The sequence below is a fragment of the Porites lutea genome, chromosome 4 (assembly GCF_958299795.1).
Source record: "Porites lutea chromosome 4, jaPorLute2.1, whole genome shotgun sequence".
NCBI lineage: Eukaryota > Metazoa > Cnidaria > Anthozoa > Scleractinia > Poritidae > Porites > Porites lutea.
In genome coordinates, this window is record NC_133204.1 from 14,527,561 (window position 1) to 14,541,623 (window position 14,063).

Genomic DNA, 14,063 nt, shown 5'->3' on the forward strand with positions numbered 1-14,063 from the left:
AGGTAGAAGGGAAATTTTTTAAAGAAATTAACTTTTTTCACCGGTAAACTGTAATTACGAACGACATTTAAAGAGAGGAACCAGAAAGAACACAGTTGGTTCTGGGAACCATTTCTCTTGGTACTCACGCTTTTTGTTTCTATAAGTTTTTCTTCCTTCTCAGTGACTAGAGATTGAGAAACATTTCGACCTTCGATATATTAACCTTCTAACTACAAGATAATGATTGTGCATTATCCCTTAAGCCATTAGTCTGAAATCCCAAGAAATCTTAATTGTACATCCGAAGTCTTTAAGTGATACTTACGGCAAATGAAAGCATTCTTTTGAAAATCACTTCATTTTGATTTCTTCTTTTTAAATTATAATTAAGGAAAAATAGACTATTGGGGCGGATTGAACTTAAACTTATAGATTAAAAAGTTCCCAACCTTAGAAGAAGTTAATACAAGGCTTTGATTCAATCACTGAAATCATCTCGTTTTTTGTTTTTTTTGTTTTTAAATAATTTTAGAAGTTTGAAGGCTACGGCTTATTTTTTGTGGAAGTCTTGGAAGAGATGATGTCAGTTCAGTATTCTTAACATGCAACAGGCCACTCTTGCCTATTCATTAGCCTAATGGAATTTTCATTCTTAAGTGCCAGAGGACCAGGTTAACAACTTCCACTAGGCAAATCGATCACTTTCCGCGAAAAAGCCATAAATTCACTTCAGGAGAATAAAAAGTTAACATTTGACACATATCAACAATTTTTCTTTGATAACTGATAGTTAATATACTTCATGCCTTTTTTCCCCTTAGATTCGTTAAAGTAAAGTCTTACCGACTTTTCGTGGATGTTTTAGTTTACTAATTGAAAAATCCTGAACGAAAAGGCCATTATCCCTTTCCAATTGAAATGAAAAGCAACATATTACAAGCGGCGGTTCCGATAAAATAACCTTTATTAAGCGCAACCCATTAACGTCTTTTTTTGAAACGCTGACTGACAGAATTCTTGAAAATACCTATGACTGTCAATCATGAAGTGAATTTGTTTTTAAAAAACCCTTAACATTTTTATTTTGTTGACAGTTAAGTTCTTGGAACAAGATGAACTATTGTAGCTAAGACTGTCTTCAGGTCTATCACATCCTCTCCAGTCATCAATCAGTCGACCAATGTTGAAGTTGGGCAAGCATAAAAAAACAGAAGTAGAACCAGCATGGAAAGTAACCGCACAGGTATAATTTTGTAGCAGTTTAATTCTTGGGGTTCGTTGGAAATTGGGAGGTATAATCCTGTTTTAGGGGTCATCTAAAGCAACAAAAGTTGGAAGATAACGTCTGCTGTTAGGATAAAATATGAAACAGACTCAATTGAAGAAAGACAGTTGGATCAGCGAAAAGAGAAACCTGTTCGATGAATAAATAATCAGTAAAAATAAAAAAATAAAGCTATTCAAGGCAAAGCTATGCCTTAGTTTAATTCTGCAATTAAGCAATGATTTCGAAATAATACCTAAGTGTGCAGTTATATAATTATCAATTGTGAAATTTGGCATGCGCTTCTTATTTTGTTCAATCCCATGAATCTTTCCTGCCAACTCCAAAGGTTTTTTACATTTAATATTTTCATGAATGCCGTTAGCTTTTTGGTTTATTTATCCCACCTCGGTTTGCTGACAGAGATTACCCAGTCCAACGAATGTTAGATGATATAACACAAAGCCAAAATTTGACAATCGGCCAGTTGGCCATAATTAGTAATTTATCTACACCTACGAAGCCTGCATCAAATAGATGGAAATCTTCGTAGTCAAAACCTTAAAACTTCTTTGCCGGGTGGAAACAGAGCAGAAACCATAAACATTATTATTCATTCAAAAAAATTTCTCTGTTTCTGATTGGGTTAATTTCCCGTTTGTTTATTTTTATGGCGAGCTAATGCTGACCAAATTTGAAACTTTTGCGTCCATCGTCCACGCAAAATTGACAATATTATTGGGCGAATAGAATTATCTGATGATTAACGATACGACAAAGATAATGGCGAGGCAACTAAGCTGTTTGAGAGTGCGGGGCAAGAAAAATGCCTGGAAAAATCTCGAGCGCATAGGGGAGAAGAAAGAGCCGAATAACGTCTAGAGACCGAAAAAGTAGCAAGAAAAAACAAGACCCTTTAATGATGTTTAAAACTATGTAAAAAAATTTCTGTCAAAAAAAGAAAGAAAGAAAAAAACACATTGATCCATTCATATCCTGAAAAGGCTTTTGACGAAATTATTTTAATAATTAGGAATAAAGCGGAATGAATCATGTATAATTATGGGATACAGATTCCCTATATTATTTCCATGCATCATTTTATGGAAAAAGCTTTCACGAGTGCAAGGGTCACCCTCCCAGCAGAGGCAAATTTAGCGAGCGTTAACATGAGAAAAAGGGTCCCAGCCAATAAAACTTGTGCATGCTCTGATTGCCTCACCTTGAGCGATTTGACTCGGCTGTGAGCCAAAGTGTTTATATCAATAAAATCGTTGGCCCGGCTAGGAGGGTAACCTAGTCGGGTGTACTCTTCTACCCGTGACAACCTTTTACCATATGAACAGAGCGTTGACCAGTCTAATCCAAAAAGTGTTTATTTTTCATTTCAATGCTTTTTTAAAACGATTAATATTTTTTTTTTAATTGTAGAAGCAGCTGACGCTAATGGCTCTGATCACTCGGCCGGTCTTTGTCGGAATCAACCTGTTACACAATCCACCACAGTTGGTTTAACCATTGCATATTTCGTTCTTTTCTTTGCGGCATTGCTTGGCAACTCGATAATCATTTATGTGGTTCAGCGCCACCCAAAGCTCAGAACAACGTTTAACATGCTCATTGTCAATATGGCGGCGTCTGATATTCTTGACGTCATCACTGCCGTGCCGCTCTCTGTGGCGTACTTGTTTGTGAGTGTCAAGTGGTTTCCTGGAGGATTTGGTGTATTTCTTTGTAAGCTGCTACCATTCCTGGCATATCTCTCCATGGGGGCCTCTGTCCTGACGTTGACCGTAATGACTATTGACCGATATTTTGCCATTGTTCGCCCGATGAGAAGACCGCTGTCCAAACAGTTGACCATGGTAGCAATTATCTTGACGTGGCTCATTTCAGGCGCCATTTTTGCAACTGAGCTTTACAAATTCAGGCTCTTCAACGATTCCGGTCAAGTCATATGCGCACCTAGGTGGGTTGAGAATATCCACGACTCGCACAAGATTATCATGTTCGAGAAGGTCATTCGGTTCGTGTTGTTATACCTGGTTCCGCTGCTAACTATGGCCATGTTTTATTCCAAAATTGTGCTGCATTTGTGGAAAAGGAAGGCACCTGGAGTGCACATCGACAAAAATCAAAAGCGTATCGAGAAGCAGAAACGTAAGGTGGTCACAATGCTTGTCACCATAGTGACACTTTTTGCCATTTGCTGGCTTCCAGCGCACGTCAATCACTTCCTGCTGATTTTTAACTTGAAGGTCCACAGTTGTCTGCCTCCTTCATTGATCCTAACATTTTACTTCTTGACTCACTCTAATGCAGCCATCAACCCGTGTCTATATCTGGTCTTCAACGAGAGTTTCCGTGAAGGATTTAAGCACCAAGTCTACAATCGTTTGAGCAGAGGGAATTTCAATGGAAGTGAGCGTTTGTCGACTACCAGAGCTGAAGCTTTTAGCGCCACTACATCTTACAATTCACTTCTGTCAACTAAGCATGGGAGTAGAAGGGATTTTGGGTCTGCGGCTTGTCAGACTATGCTTTGAACAGGTCATTCTGAAGGGGGCATTTCGCTTGTTTTCCAAACCACCAAAAGCAAACTTTTCTTTCCTTTTCTTATCATTCATCATGGAACTGACCAAAGCATTTATCAATTTGAAATGGATTGAGTGATCCTGTGCCAATATAATCACAACAAAAATATATTGAATATGTACACACCTATATTTATCGAGGACTTCAAACCAAGAAGAAGGTCCGTGGGCCTATAGGTTGGACTGTATTCAGCCTCAGGGCTTGAATATAAGTGATTTTTTTCATAGCCAGAATAGGGAGACCAGGTCTCGCCCTTTGGAGCGCGTACAAATTTTCAAATTGTTCGTTATCATGTAATAATGGTGTGTAATGCTTGTAACGGCCATTCACCCTGACGAAGGCCGTTTTCACGGTCGAAATATAGGTGAGAGACGAAAAACATTGTTTTACTCTTCACTTGTGGTCCTGTATCGAGGACTTAAATATATACTTATACACTCTATTATTGGTTAAATGAGATCATAGAAAACTGAAACAACTGAACTTACATCGAGTAACAGTTCGGAATCAATCAAACGATGACCCAGTGTAATCCGTTCAGATTTCATCCAGGCCATCGGAAGTACTGTACCGGTTTTTGTCTATAACGACTGGTATTTAGAAAAAATGATACTGACTAAGGAGTACATTCAAATTTCAGAATCTTTCGATTTTCGACAGTGTGTGTGTGTGTGTGTGTGTGTTTTTTTTTTTTTTTTTTTTTTTTTTTTTGTAGCTTACAAGAAAGTTAGTTGCCTTTATGTGTGGGAATCCGAATTCCTGAATCTGAGAAATTTCACTTGTGGATTCTGGAATTCTGGGCTTTGCAATCCAGAATAGAAAGTAAGGAATTCGGAATCCACGGGGTGTAATCCAGTATCAAGACTGTCGTGGATTTCTTTACTTGGGGCGAAACTGAGTTAGGTTCTGTCCTATATAGTCTAACTTAAAAGTAGGTTTGTAAGGGTCTTATCTAAGTTCAAAAACCGCATATAAATGGATCTTTTCCAAATATGTGCTAAATAATTTGTCAAATGGTCTTTTAAATAATGATCTTGCTTTAAAAGTATGGTTAGGGTAGGGTTTAAGTAGACCAACATTTTATCGTGGAAACCATTATTTTAACTGAAAAAAAAAAAAAAAACAATATCTCGGAAGGCAGGATCTTTATCATGCTTTATGAAAAACAAAAAGAACATGAAGGGCCTTGCACTGAGTGTATTTCAGGGATAATGATAATGATAAAATCAAAGGCTTTTTGTTGCTTGTACTTTTTGATCCAATAAGAAACATTTTAATGTTCAATGAAATACAATCTTATTTAGTGAATATCTAGCTGGAAAGGGGATATATACAGCACCCGATATTTGCTAGAAAGGCCAAATTAAATGAAAAAATAATAACAATAAAGCAATATACCATGTATTGATTCGAGTTACACTAGCTGCTTTTTTTCTTTTGAAGCATATTAAGTCCTAAACAATGTATTACCATGTTAAGAAGGGAGTATAAATATTAGATAAATAAAGTTGCCCTTATGCTTTTATCTAGTTCATATAATATACTTTGTACCTATTAATATAATTTGAAGATATAATATTGATTCACCCATATTACTGTTGGTCAGAGTTAGCAAAAACAACGCTACCACGTTAACGACGGCTCGCGTAAATTTAAAAAATCGGTTTGACCAATGGCAGAGCGGCAAATTGAGCACCGCAAGTCGCGTTCAGTCCTTTCCGTGCGCTTTCTCTTCGGCAAGTGACGTTCCCGCTCTGTTACTAAATCAGCCTATCAATGAGTTAAAGTAAAACATTAACAAAACTTGAAAGCTATGACTTATAGATTGTTAGTTTATTTCTCAAACGTCTCGCGCCTGGGGCACGTTCCTCGAAAATCATCGTAAACTTTCGGGCACGAAATCAAATATTCAAATCAGAATGTTATAAAAAAAGTTCCGGTCATTTTGTCTTGTTAACTGATAGCTTTATCATAAATTATTATCTACACAACTATTGAATTCGGGACCCGTTAATTATTGGGACTCTCAAACGGGCCCCTTGGCCCTTTATCCGTAGAAGTACACTCACCAAGTAAGTTATAACGAGTGCAAGGTTTGTACACACCATTGATTATATATTAAAAAAAAATGTATATGATGTCTCATTGTACGCCCAGTCTCGCCTAAGTAGACGGCCGGGTAACGGCGGCAGGCGACACAGTGGACTAGCCTTTACACTTCTTTGTCTTGATAAGTTCAATTCTGGGAAGCATTTTGATGGAATACAACTTCTATTTGGCATAAACAAAATCAAGAATTGTTAAAAAGCAAAGAGCTAAAAATTGATCTAACATTAGAATAGCGATCCATTAGCGTCAGTAAGTAATAAGAAGATGGGAAACAAATTCCATTTGGCGTAAATATTATCAACAGCTAGACCTATAATGAGATATCTGGAACAAAGCAAGATGTGTGGTTTCCGAATCATGATCAAAATCATATCAAGCGTTTGGACTTTCACTTATACATCTTCAGAATGCAACTGTGATGTCTCCTCCATCGACCTTATTCACCAAGAGATCCTATAACTAAGCCATCAAGTACGTAATCAAGTTACCTCGCCTGGCAACGTAGACTCCAATTTGCTGAGAGTTCTCAAAAAAATATATTAGAATGACTCTTCCTTTAGACGCAGTCAAGTGCGTCAGTGATTTCACTAGCGCAAACACTCTTGTGTCGTTTGCCTAAGCTCGCCTATTGTAATGGTTTAAGTCAAATATTCTACCTATTCCTAAGCATTCGTACCAGTTAAAAGATAAAGCCTGATCGTTCAGAGTGTAATTTGCCCTAAAACAAGTATGAATCGTCACAATGACTAACCTTTTTCGGCCTTATTTCGAAAACCAAAAGTCGCGTACTTTCGGTGGATGATTGTAACATTTTGCTAATTTTCAAATTTAAGTTTTCTCCTTATTTTTGTTTTTCTAATGTTGTAGGAGTGACCAAAACCAAGGATAATTTCCCTTTCTTAGGCAAATCTAACTCTCTTGTGGGATTGTTTTGATATCGAAGAGAATGACTGGAGAAGAACGAGGATGTTTATTCCACTGTACTGATGCATCAACAGTACATCTTTGTCTTAGTCTTGTATCAAATGGCTGGAAAAACTCATAACTTACGCAATTCACGCGGTTTGACTTGAAGCGTAGGCGACAGCTTAGACTTCTAATCAAATCCATTAACGTCTTGCGAAACGAACCATTTAGAAGGATTACCACGCAGGGATTGAGTGCACTGTTGGCGTGTGAGACCCAAAATAAGAGCAATGGAACAGACTGTGGCAATGCCAAGTAAATGTCTTCATAGAAAAATATTAAAAAGTGTAACAAATGAACAGGAAGCCAACAAACTGCAAAAAGTACAACGATGGCCAAAAGCAACCGCATAATGTAGCGATTTCGTTTTTTAAACTTCGCCTCTCTTGTTGTATGGTGAAATGCACAAAAAGGTATTTTCTGGTCTTTCAACTTCCTCATAATGATCGCCGACGAGATAGCAATGGCGGTAAGAGGTAAAATATAAAGCGTAACAGCAACTGTGGAATAGAATATTCTCGGACTCAGATTCGCATTGTTAAAAACGGCTTCCCATTCTGCATAGCAATGAGGTCCATTGATGTCGGTCTGCACGTAAACGAAGAGAAATGCGCACATGAATAAGACAGACGAAAGCCATATTGAAACTGATAGCAAGATGGGCCTCCTTGTAAATGCCGGGTACCAGAGGGGCTTTACAACTGCGATATATCGTTCACCAGAAATTGCTAATAAAGCAAATATAGAAGAAGCGATTGTTGAGCCAATGACAAAGTGCAGTAGCTTGCAAGTAATTTTGCCGGCGATGCCACCAAACCAGTGGGTCTGCACATATAGAAACGCAACAGAGTATGGCATTGTGAATAAGGCTGTAAGAAGATCTGATGCTGCCATATTGACAATCAGTATGGACATTGGAGTTAGAGGACGTCGCTGCCTTATGATGTATATGAGGAGTATGTTACCAAGCAAAGCAGTAATGAATGTTAGAGCGTACAATGCAGTTAGGCTTTCTTGAAGTGTTTCACTTATTCCAAATCCATACGAGTCAAGAGATGTATTTTCAGTTCCTGTAAAAAATGGCAAGAAGAAACTTAACTCAAGTCTTGTTGATCTTTTTCTTAGGTTAGCATTTAAACTGAACGATCTCATCAGAGGCAAGTTATAATTAATTGCTTGCAAGTAATTATAGTAATTATGTTAACGTTTGTATAGTTAATTTGGTAATGTAGTAAATGGCGTTCGCCTTTGGAAGTAAACCAATGGTTTTGGCCAAAAATTCAACCAATAAACACCAAAAACCTATCAAAGCCGTAATATTTGTCACAAGTAAAAATAGATCGTCGACATTGTTAAGAGGACGCTCTTCGTAACCGTGTTATGGACGTTAGCGATTCCCCTCTGGGATAAGGTACAATGAGATTCCTTCCAAAACGGGAACCTAGAACATACGCATTATACTGCTGTGGTAAAATCTATCCTTGGCTTATATGTTATTTTTAATAAAAGGACAAGAAAATCGAAATTGGAGGTAAGAATTGAACCATAGCATATACCTTCCTAGGGGCGGACGGAGGATTTTGTGATAGAGGGGGCCTAGAGATATAGTATACAGAGGCAATATGGGCGCGATAGCACCCATCAGGACCTCGAACGGCGCACTTTTCTAGGGAGTTTCAGGCGTATGCTACTCCTTGGAAAGTTTTGAGATTGAAGTTCTCTGACAGGCGATCTAATGCATTTTGGACGCTTAAATTCAGCAAATACCTGGATTCCATATTGAACATGTGTGGTTCTGTGGTAAAAGAAGTAATTAACACTTTATGAGGTTAGCAAGGGGCGAAGCGATTGCAGCGAGTGCAGAACCTCCCGGCAAAGACGGCAACATTGTTTTCCTAAAACGTTGTCAAATCCAGTTTCTTTGAGAAGGATATTTACTGCATGCATTCTGGGAGCTTTGGTCATTTGCGACTAAAAATTTAGGCTTCGAACACAGATTCCTTTATCGGATTAACAGTGTTTATTAAAGAAAATATATTTAAGTAACAAAGCTCGAAGTATCATCCGACACACGTTTACAAAGGAAAAAAATCAACGTTGTGAAGTTCCGGAGGGCTTACATACTTGAAAGATCATTATTTCGAACAACAAAAAGAAGATCTGCTCGTTATTACTGAGAAATGAAACATCGATCCTAACCAGATATTGATGGGACGAGTGCTTGGTGAGCTAGTTTATAATTTAATAAAAACGCCAAGATGTTCTCAAAATTCCCGAAGCCATTTTAATTATAATTTGCAGTGTCCTTTGCTGTGCTGTAAATGATTTTTCATGACTTCCCAATCGCAAATTTACTCATTATTATCGATTGCTAAAAGTGTGACTTTGACTGTAGTTTTTTATATACGTGATTCTCTGTTTACATCACCAAACGGCGCACGCCTTGTTCTAAATTTTTAATAAGGCTGAAGTTAAGCAAAGCTTAATAAGCATCGAAGTTGCGCTAGCGATCAAAACAGAGACAAGTCAGGTATGTACCCTTGTTTTTCGAGTTCATGCCAATGACAGAGCACTATCGACAGTAACTCTGTCTAGTCTATTTTATCTTTCCTGGTCGTAGAGAGCGCACGGTACGGTAGCCGCTACTCTTCTATTATATTACACGACACTCTCAAACACGTATAATTCAACTCTTTCCAAAAATGCAAAAATACAAAAATAGATATTTTCCTTTTTATTTACGGATAATTGGCCTGTTCAAATGTTCAAAGTTTTATCGCTAGAGTAACTTATATTTCCCGCTAGGAAAGTTATGTCATTATAGCACCTTTTGTGGTTCCTTATAGACCTCGAAGGTTTGTCCCCGTTTCTATGTGCTCTGGCTGTTAATTGAAAACAGCACTTTAACAGAACGGAAGTAATTACATCCAGTATTGAAAATCATATTACAACCGCTTGAATTAAAGGATTTATTTGGCGTTTAGTAAATGATCTATGATGAGTATCTCGACGCACTTTTTCTCGTTAAATTATTGAATTTGCTGTGAAACTGGCTCTCTCGTTTAAAACCGTTCCTCAATCCAACACATTGAATAAATATTTTCCTCGTATATTGGAGCGGAGGAGTAAGGGGCCTCATGACTCGGATACACCTTTGCCTTTACTTTGGTCTGAATTATCTACAGAAAATGCCTTTTCCAAGCAAATTCAGGAAGACGGTCAGAAGCAAAATATGAGCAGATCTGTATGGGCGTTTCGGCTGGCCATTAAATGCCGCTGCAAGCCCCTACAGATCGGAAGCGAGCGTTTTTCTCATTGTAAATTGAGACATAAAACGTTAACGGAATACTAATAAGCTACATGTAAGCAGGTGTTCGCATCAAAAATTAATTCTGCTGTCAAATAATTCATTATCTATGTCAAATGCAATTTATGTTGAAGTTTGTTTCTCTTTATTGCGGTAAAACAGTATAGGATGTCGCTTGTACTCAAATACTTAATTCGGTTTCCAGTTTACTGGGAGTCCTGAAAATTTACTTCCCCTTAATTCAACTTGGGTGAATAAAGAACACCTCAGAAAGTACTCAGATAAGACAAATGTTTGAACCGTGTGGTAGGTCCAATGCATAAAGCGTCTTACGATTAAGTGGGGCATAATAACGAACCGCGATCCTTGCGTTCTGAAGGACTAAAGAACTATCTATTGGTCTCGCTCATTGTACTTCCATTACTCGTTAAGTACTTTGGGCTGAGTTAAGACTGTTAGTAATAATGTGCAATCGTACTATTCATTCGTACTATCTCAAGTTGCTTTATCTGCAGCCACGCCCTGAAACAGTCTTCCTTTTACCGGCCCTTACGAGATCGTGTTCGACCCCTCCACTTTGAATTGGCCAAAATATACTCTTTGAAGTTTTTTTTCAAACAGTATCTCCGCGAAAGCCTTGAATTCCCACTATCCTTAACAGCCGTTTCGACAAGTTTTAGTTATCGACGTACTTACCGTGATTTTTTGTAGTGTTATTCATCATCTCCATAGTGGAGAAAATCCCGTGTTAAACACTTTCTCAGAAAGATATTGCCCAATATATCCTCCCTATACACAAACATAACGTTCTGGCTAATTATGCGAAGTCTCAAACCACTCAAATGAAAATGTGTCAATTTGCTTCCTCGTAGCAAATCCAATATAACTTAATTTGGGGTCACAACCCTCGAGGGGTTTGCAGCAAGCTAACGACAAATGAGAAAACCAAAAACAGAAAATAAGGGTGCTTTTCCATCTTTGTATGATATTACAGTAACAACTGATTCACAGTCACACAGTTTAATTTCTATTAACCATTAAAAAGAAGCAAGGCTAAAGAATAAAGACAAGTGATCGGAGGTCTTTTACTCGCTTGAATATAATTTTGCAGCTTTAATTCATTATTATTATGTGCTTGTTTCCTGGATACTGACAAATTAATTTCAGCTATGAACATCCCCCAGTAACCACACCGGCAAACAAACGAAGGTTCATCAGAAGAAAAAAAAAAGAAAGAAAAATCGTGCTTGTGAAAGTGTAAATACTTAACCTGTTGTCGAAAATGAGTCAGAACTGAATTGTAAGGATAATAAAATCGTTATCTTAATTATTATTGGCTGCTGTTGCTCTTCTAAATACCACCTTGCAAGGAATAATTGAGGAGTCACTGTCCACACTCGTTGGCAACACCAATATTTTTTATGTTTTATTGTAAAGACATTCTCTCGTTAAAAAAAAAAAAAAAAAAAAAAAAAAAAACTAAACAATATTTGACGCAGTGATGACAGTGGAAGACGTATGGTCACATTTCGCACAGGAGTGACCAAAAAAAAGTTAAGTAACTGCGTGCCATGCATTTGGTACGGGACCGTGATTTAATATTATTGACCGATGAAAAAGTAACTATAAATTTCAACATATTATAAGCCTTTTCTGTGTATTTTGGTTGTTTAAGGTTCCTCATCCTTGTTAATCATATTGTAACCTCAACCAAAAATGCACAGCTGTAGAGTCTCGAGTTTTGGTTTAATTGTCTAGGCGATTTGTCCTAATGCCCAGCGTAATGATCATAACGCGACCTTGAAATATAAGCAACACAATTCAGGTAAGTTTGAAAAGTGTTTAAGCATTTAATCAAAATAGCAACAGTACATTGAAATCTTCATTGTCATTTTTTTTTTTTTTAAAATGATATCCTGACCTACTGCATCCGATGTTTCAAACGTTTTTAGCTCAGTTTGAACCTCTAATTCCACCAAAGACAATCTAAGCAACAGCGGTTTTGAAGGTTCCCCCCCCCCCCCCCCCCCCTTCCGACGAAACAAAACAAAACGAAATGCTCCCAATAGAAATACTGCTAAAGGACGTTTAGGAGTCATGTAATGTCAGTCATAGTGGCTGTACAATATTGCAGTTTCTTGGATGGTATAGAATGCATCCGCTGATAGTTTAGCATATTGCGTCATATGTATATTTTATGCAGAAAAATACTTTGAAAATCATAGATTAAAAAATATAAAGCTATTTCGAAGATACACACGTATTATGCGGCAGTATTAGCGAGGCTAGCTAAGACCAATAGTCCAAATACTGTCTTTTCTCATCATTGGAACTTAAAGCTAGTATTTCCTTCACACTTTGACTAAAATGGCAGTTATAGAACACATTGCCTGAAAAAAAAAATAGTAAGAAAGAAAGTGAGATCGTGTAGAATTGTGGATACAAGAAATTATCCGGAATTTGTTTTCTTATTTATTTATTTATCGCTCGATTTAAAATTAGGTCTTTAATTTATCTTATTTCTAATTTTTTTTAAATAGGGCCAAAAGTTGCAGTCTTTCAGTCGCATTTGATCCTGCATTATTTACTGGTTTTAGAATTATAGTGTAGGTATTGATACTTAGCCTAGCTCTCAGAATTTTGCAATTTAGTGACTTTGCCTCGTTATGTACTCGGCATGCACTCTTCATGTTTTATGTGCAGTATAAGCACTTCTTGAAAAATCAGGTCATTCATGATTTACCCCACGCTCACCTTATTGCAATTATTTTAACACCATAAGAAGGATTATGGTCAGCGCCACAGCTGCTCCAAGAAGGACAACGAACGTAAACATCAAACTTCTAAGCATTGCTTCCTAATTGTAGAAATAAAGGAATATGATAATAATAATCAGATAGATAAAAAATCATAATAGGAATTTGTTTACATCAAATTATGAAGTTTTCCGTAAAATAATTGCCTTTTGAACTTTACTTTGATCCTCTTCTTTCGGCAGGATCGTATATCACCTTCATAACATGACACATTTTTTCATAATTATTAGATAGTGGCAAGGTGATAGTGGAGGAGACTGGTCAAAAAAGCGGCAAACATCAAAGATAAAAGGCAAAGGTGCTGCTTCACGAATTGCATGAGACGGAATGAATAAACGCTAAAGTTTAGTTAAAGTTATTCGTCAATTAGATAAATATTACTGAAATACTATTCAGTGTTGAAATTTTCTGATCATTAAGTCCATTAAAACATATATCAAAGGAGTTCGTAACCATTCCTCTATATTAACTGTCCTGAAGAATTAAAATGCCTATAGCAAGGCTGTGCTCTAAGAAGGCGGGTAGGAGAGAACCCTGGGAACGAGGTTGTAAAATTCTGAGTTCCGGCAGCATATGATTTCTATGCAAAAACTAACTTAGAGATTTCATAGTCGGTCAATAACAAAGGCAAGGCACCAGAGGCCTCTGGGCTTTGCTAGAGCACAGCTCTGTATAGTGTAAATTCCGATTAACCTTGATCGACATTTCAGGATGCGGCTGGGCGGTCTGTTGTCCTGTCGGTTCCATCGGAATGTCTGCAAATAAAGGTCAGTTTAAAGAGTGACATGAAAAAAATGTCATCTATTATTATCAATAGTCCCTAGGGACCAATTATCGCGTTCGTCAGAACGCATCCTAATCCGGTGTTTCTTTGGCACTAAGGCAGACATTTTCGAGCTGTCACGGGCGACTGCAAATTAGCCGCCCCTATTAATTTTATAAGGGGCACCCTGGCCCGAAAACTGGACTCCTTTCGACTCGATTTCGTTTTCGGAATATTTTCGTAAGGGACTAACAAGCATCC

The 14,063-nt window shown here is 37.4% G+C and overlaps 2 protein-coding genes and 1 long non-coding RNA gene across 3 annotated transcripts; 1 reads left to right on the forward strand and 2 right to left on the reverse strand.

Annotated features, from left to right (window-relative positions):
• The first annotated feature begins 1,101 nt into the window (after positions 1 to 1,101).
• LOC140935005 (QRFP-like peptide receptor) lies at positions 1,102 to 4,495 on the forward strand. Its single transcript, XM_073384550.1, has 2 exons — positions 1,102 to 1,225; positions 2,678 to 4,495. The coding sequence occupies exons 1-2, from the start codon at positions 1,207 to 1,209 to the stop codon at positions 3,790 to 3,792; spliced, it is 1,134 nt and encodes a 377-aa protein (XP_073240651.1). The 5' UTR covers positions 1,102 to 1,206; the 3' UTR covers positions 3,793 to 4,495.
• A 2,359-nt stretch (positions 4,496 to 6,854) lies between these two features.
• Positions 6,855 to 10,953, reverse strand: LOC140934256 (prolactin-releasing peptide receptor-like). The gene is made up of 2 exons (XM_073383916.1): positions 10,920 to 10,953; positions 6,855 to 7,986 (listed from the first exon to the last, which is right to left on the reverse strand). Exons 1-2 carry the CDS (start codon positions 10,951 to 10,953, stop codon positions 6,860 to 6,862), a joined length of 1,161 nt encoding a protein of 386 aa, XP_073240017.1. The 3' UTR covers positions 6,855 to 6,859.
• A 1,350-nt stretch (positions 10,954 to 12,303) lies between these two features.
• Positions 12,304 to 13,786, reverse strand: LOC140935098 (uncharacterized). The gene is made up of 3 exons (XR_012165165.1): positions 13,733 to 13,786; positions 12,978 to 13,080; positions 12,304 to 12,613 (listed from the first exon to the last, which is right to left on the reverse strand). It is a non-coding gene; the product is annotated as an uncharacterized lncRNA (long non-coding RNA).
• Positions 13,787 to 14,063: the final 277 nt, after the last annotated feature.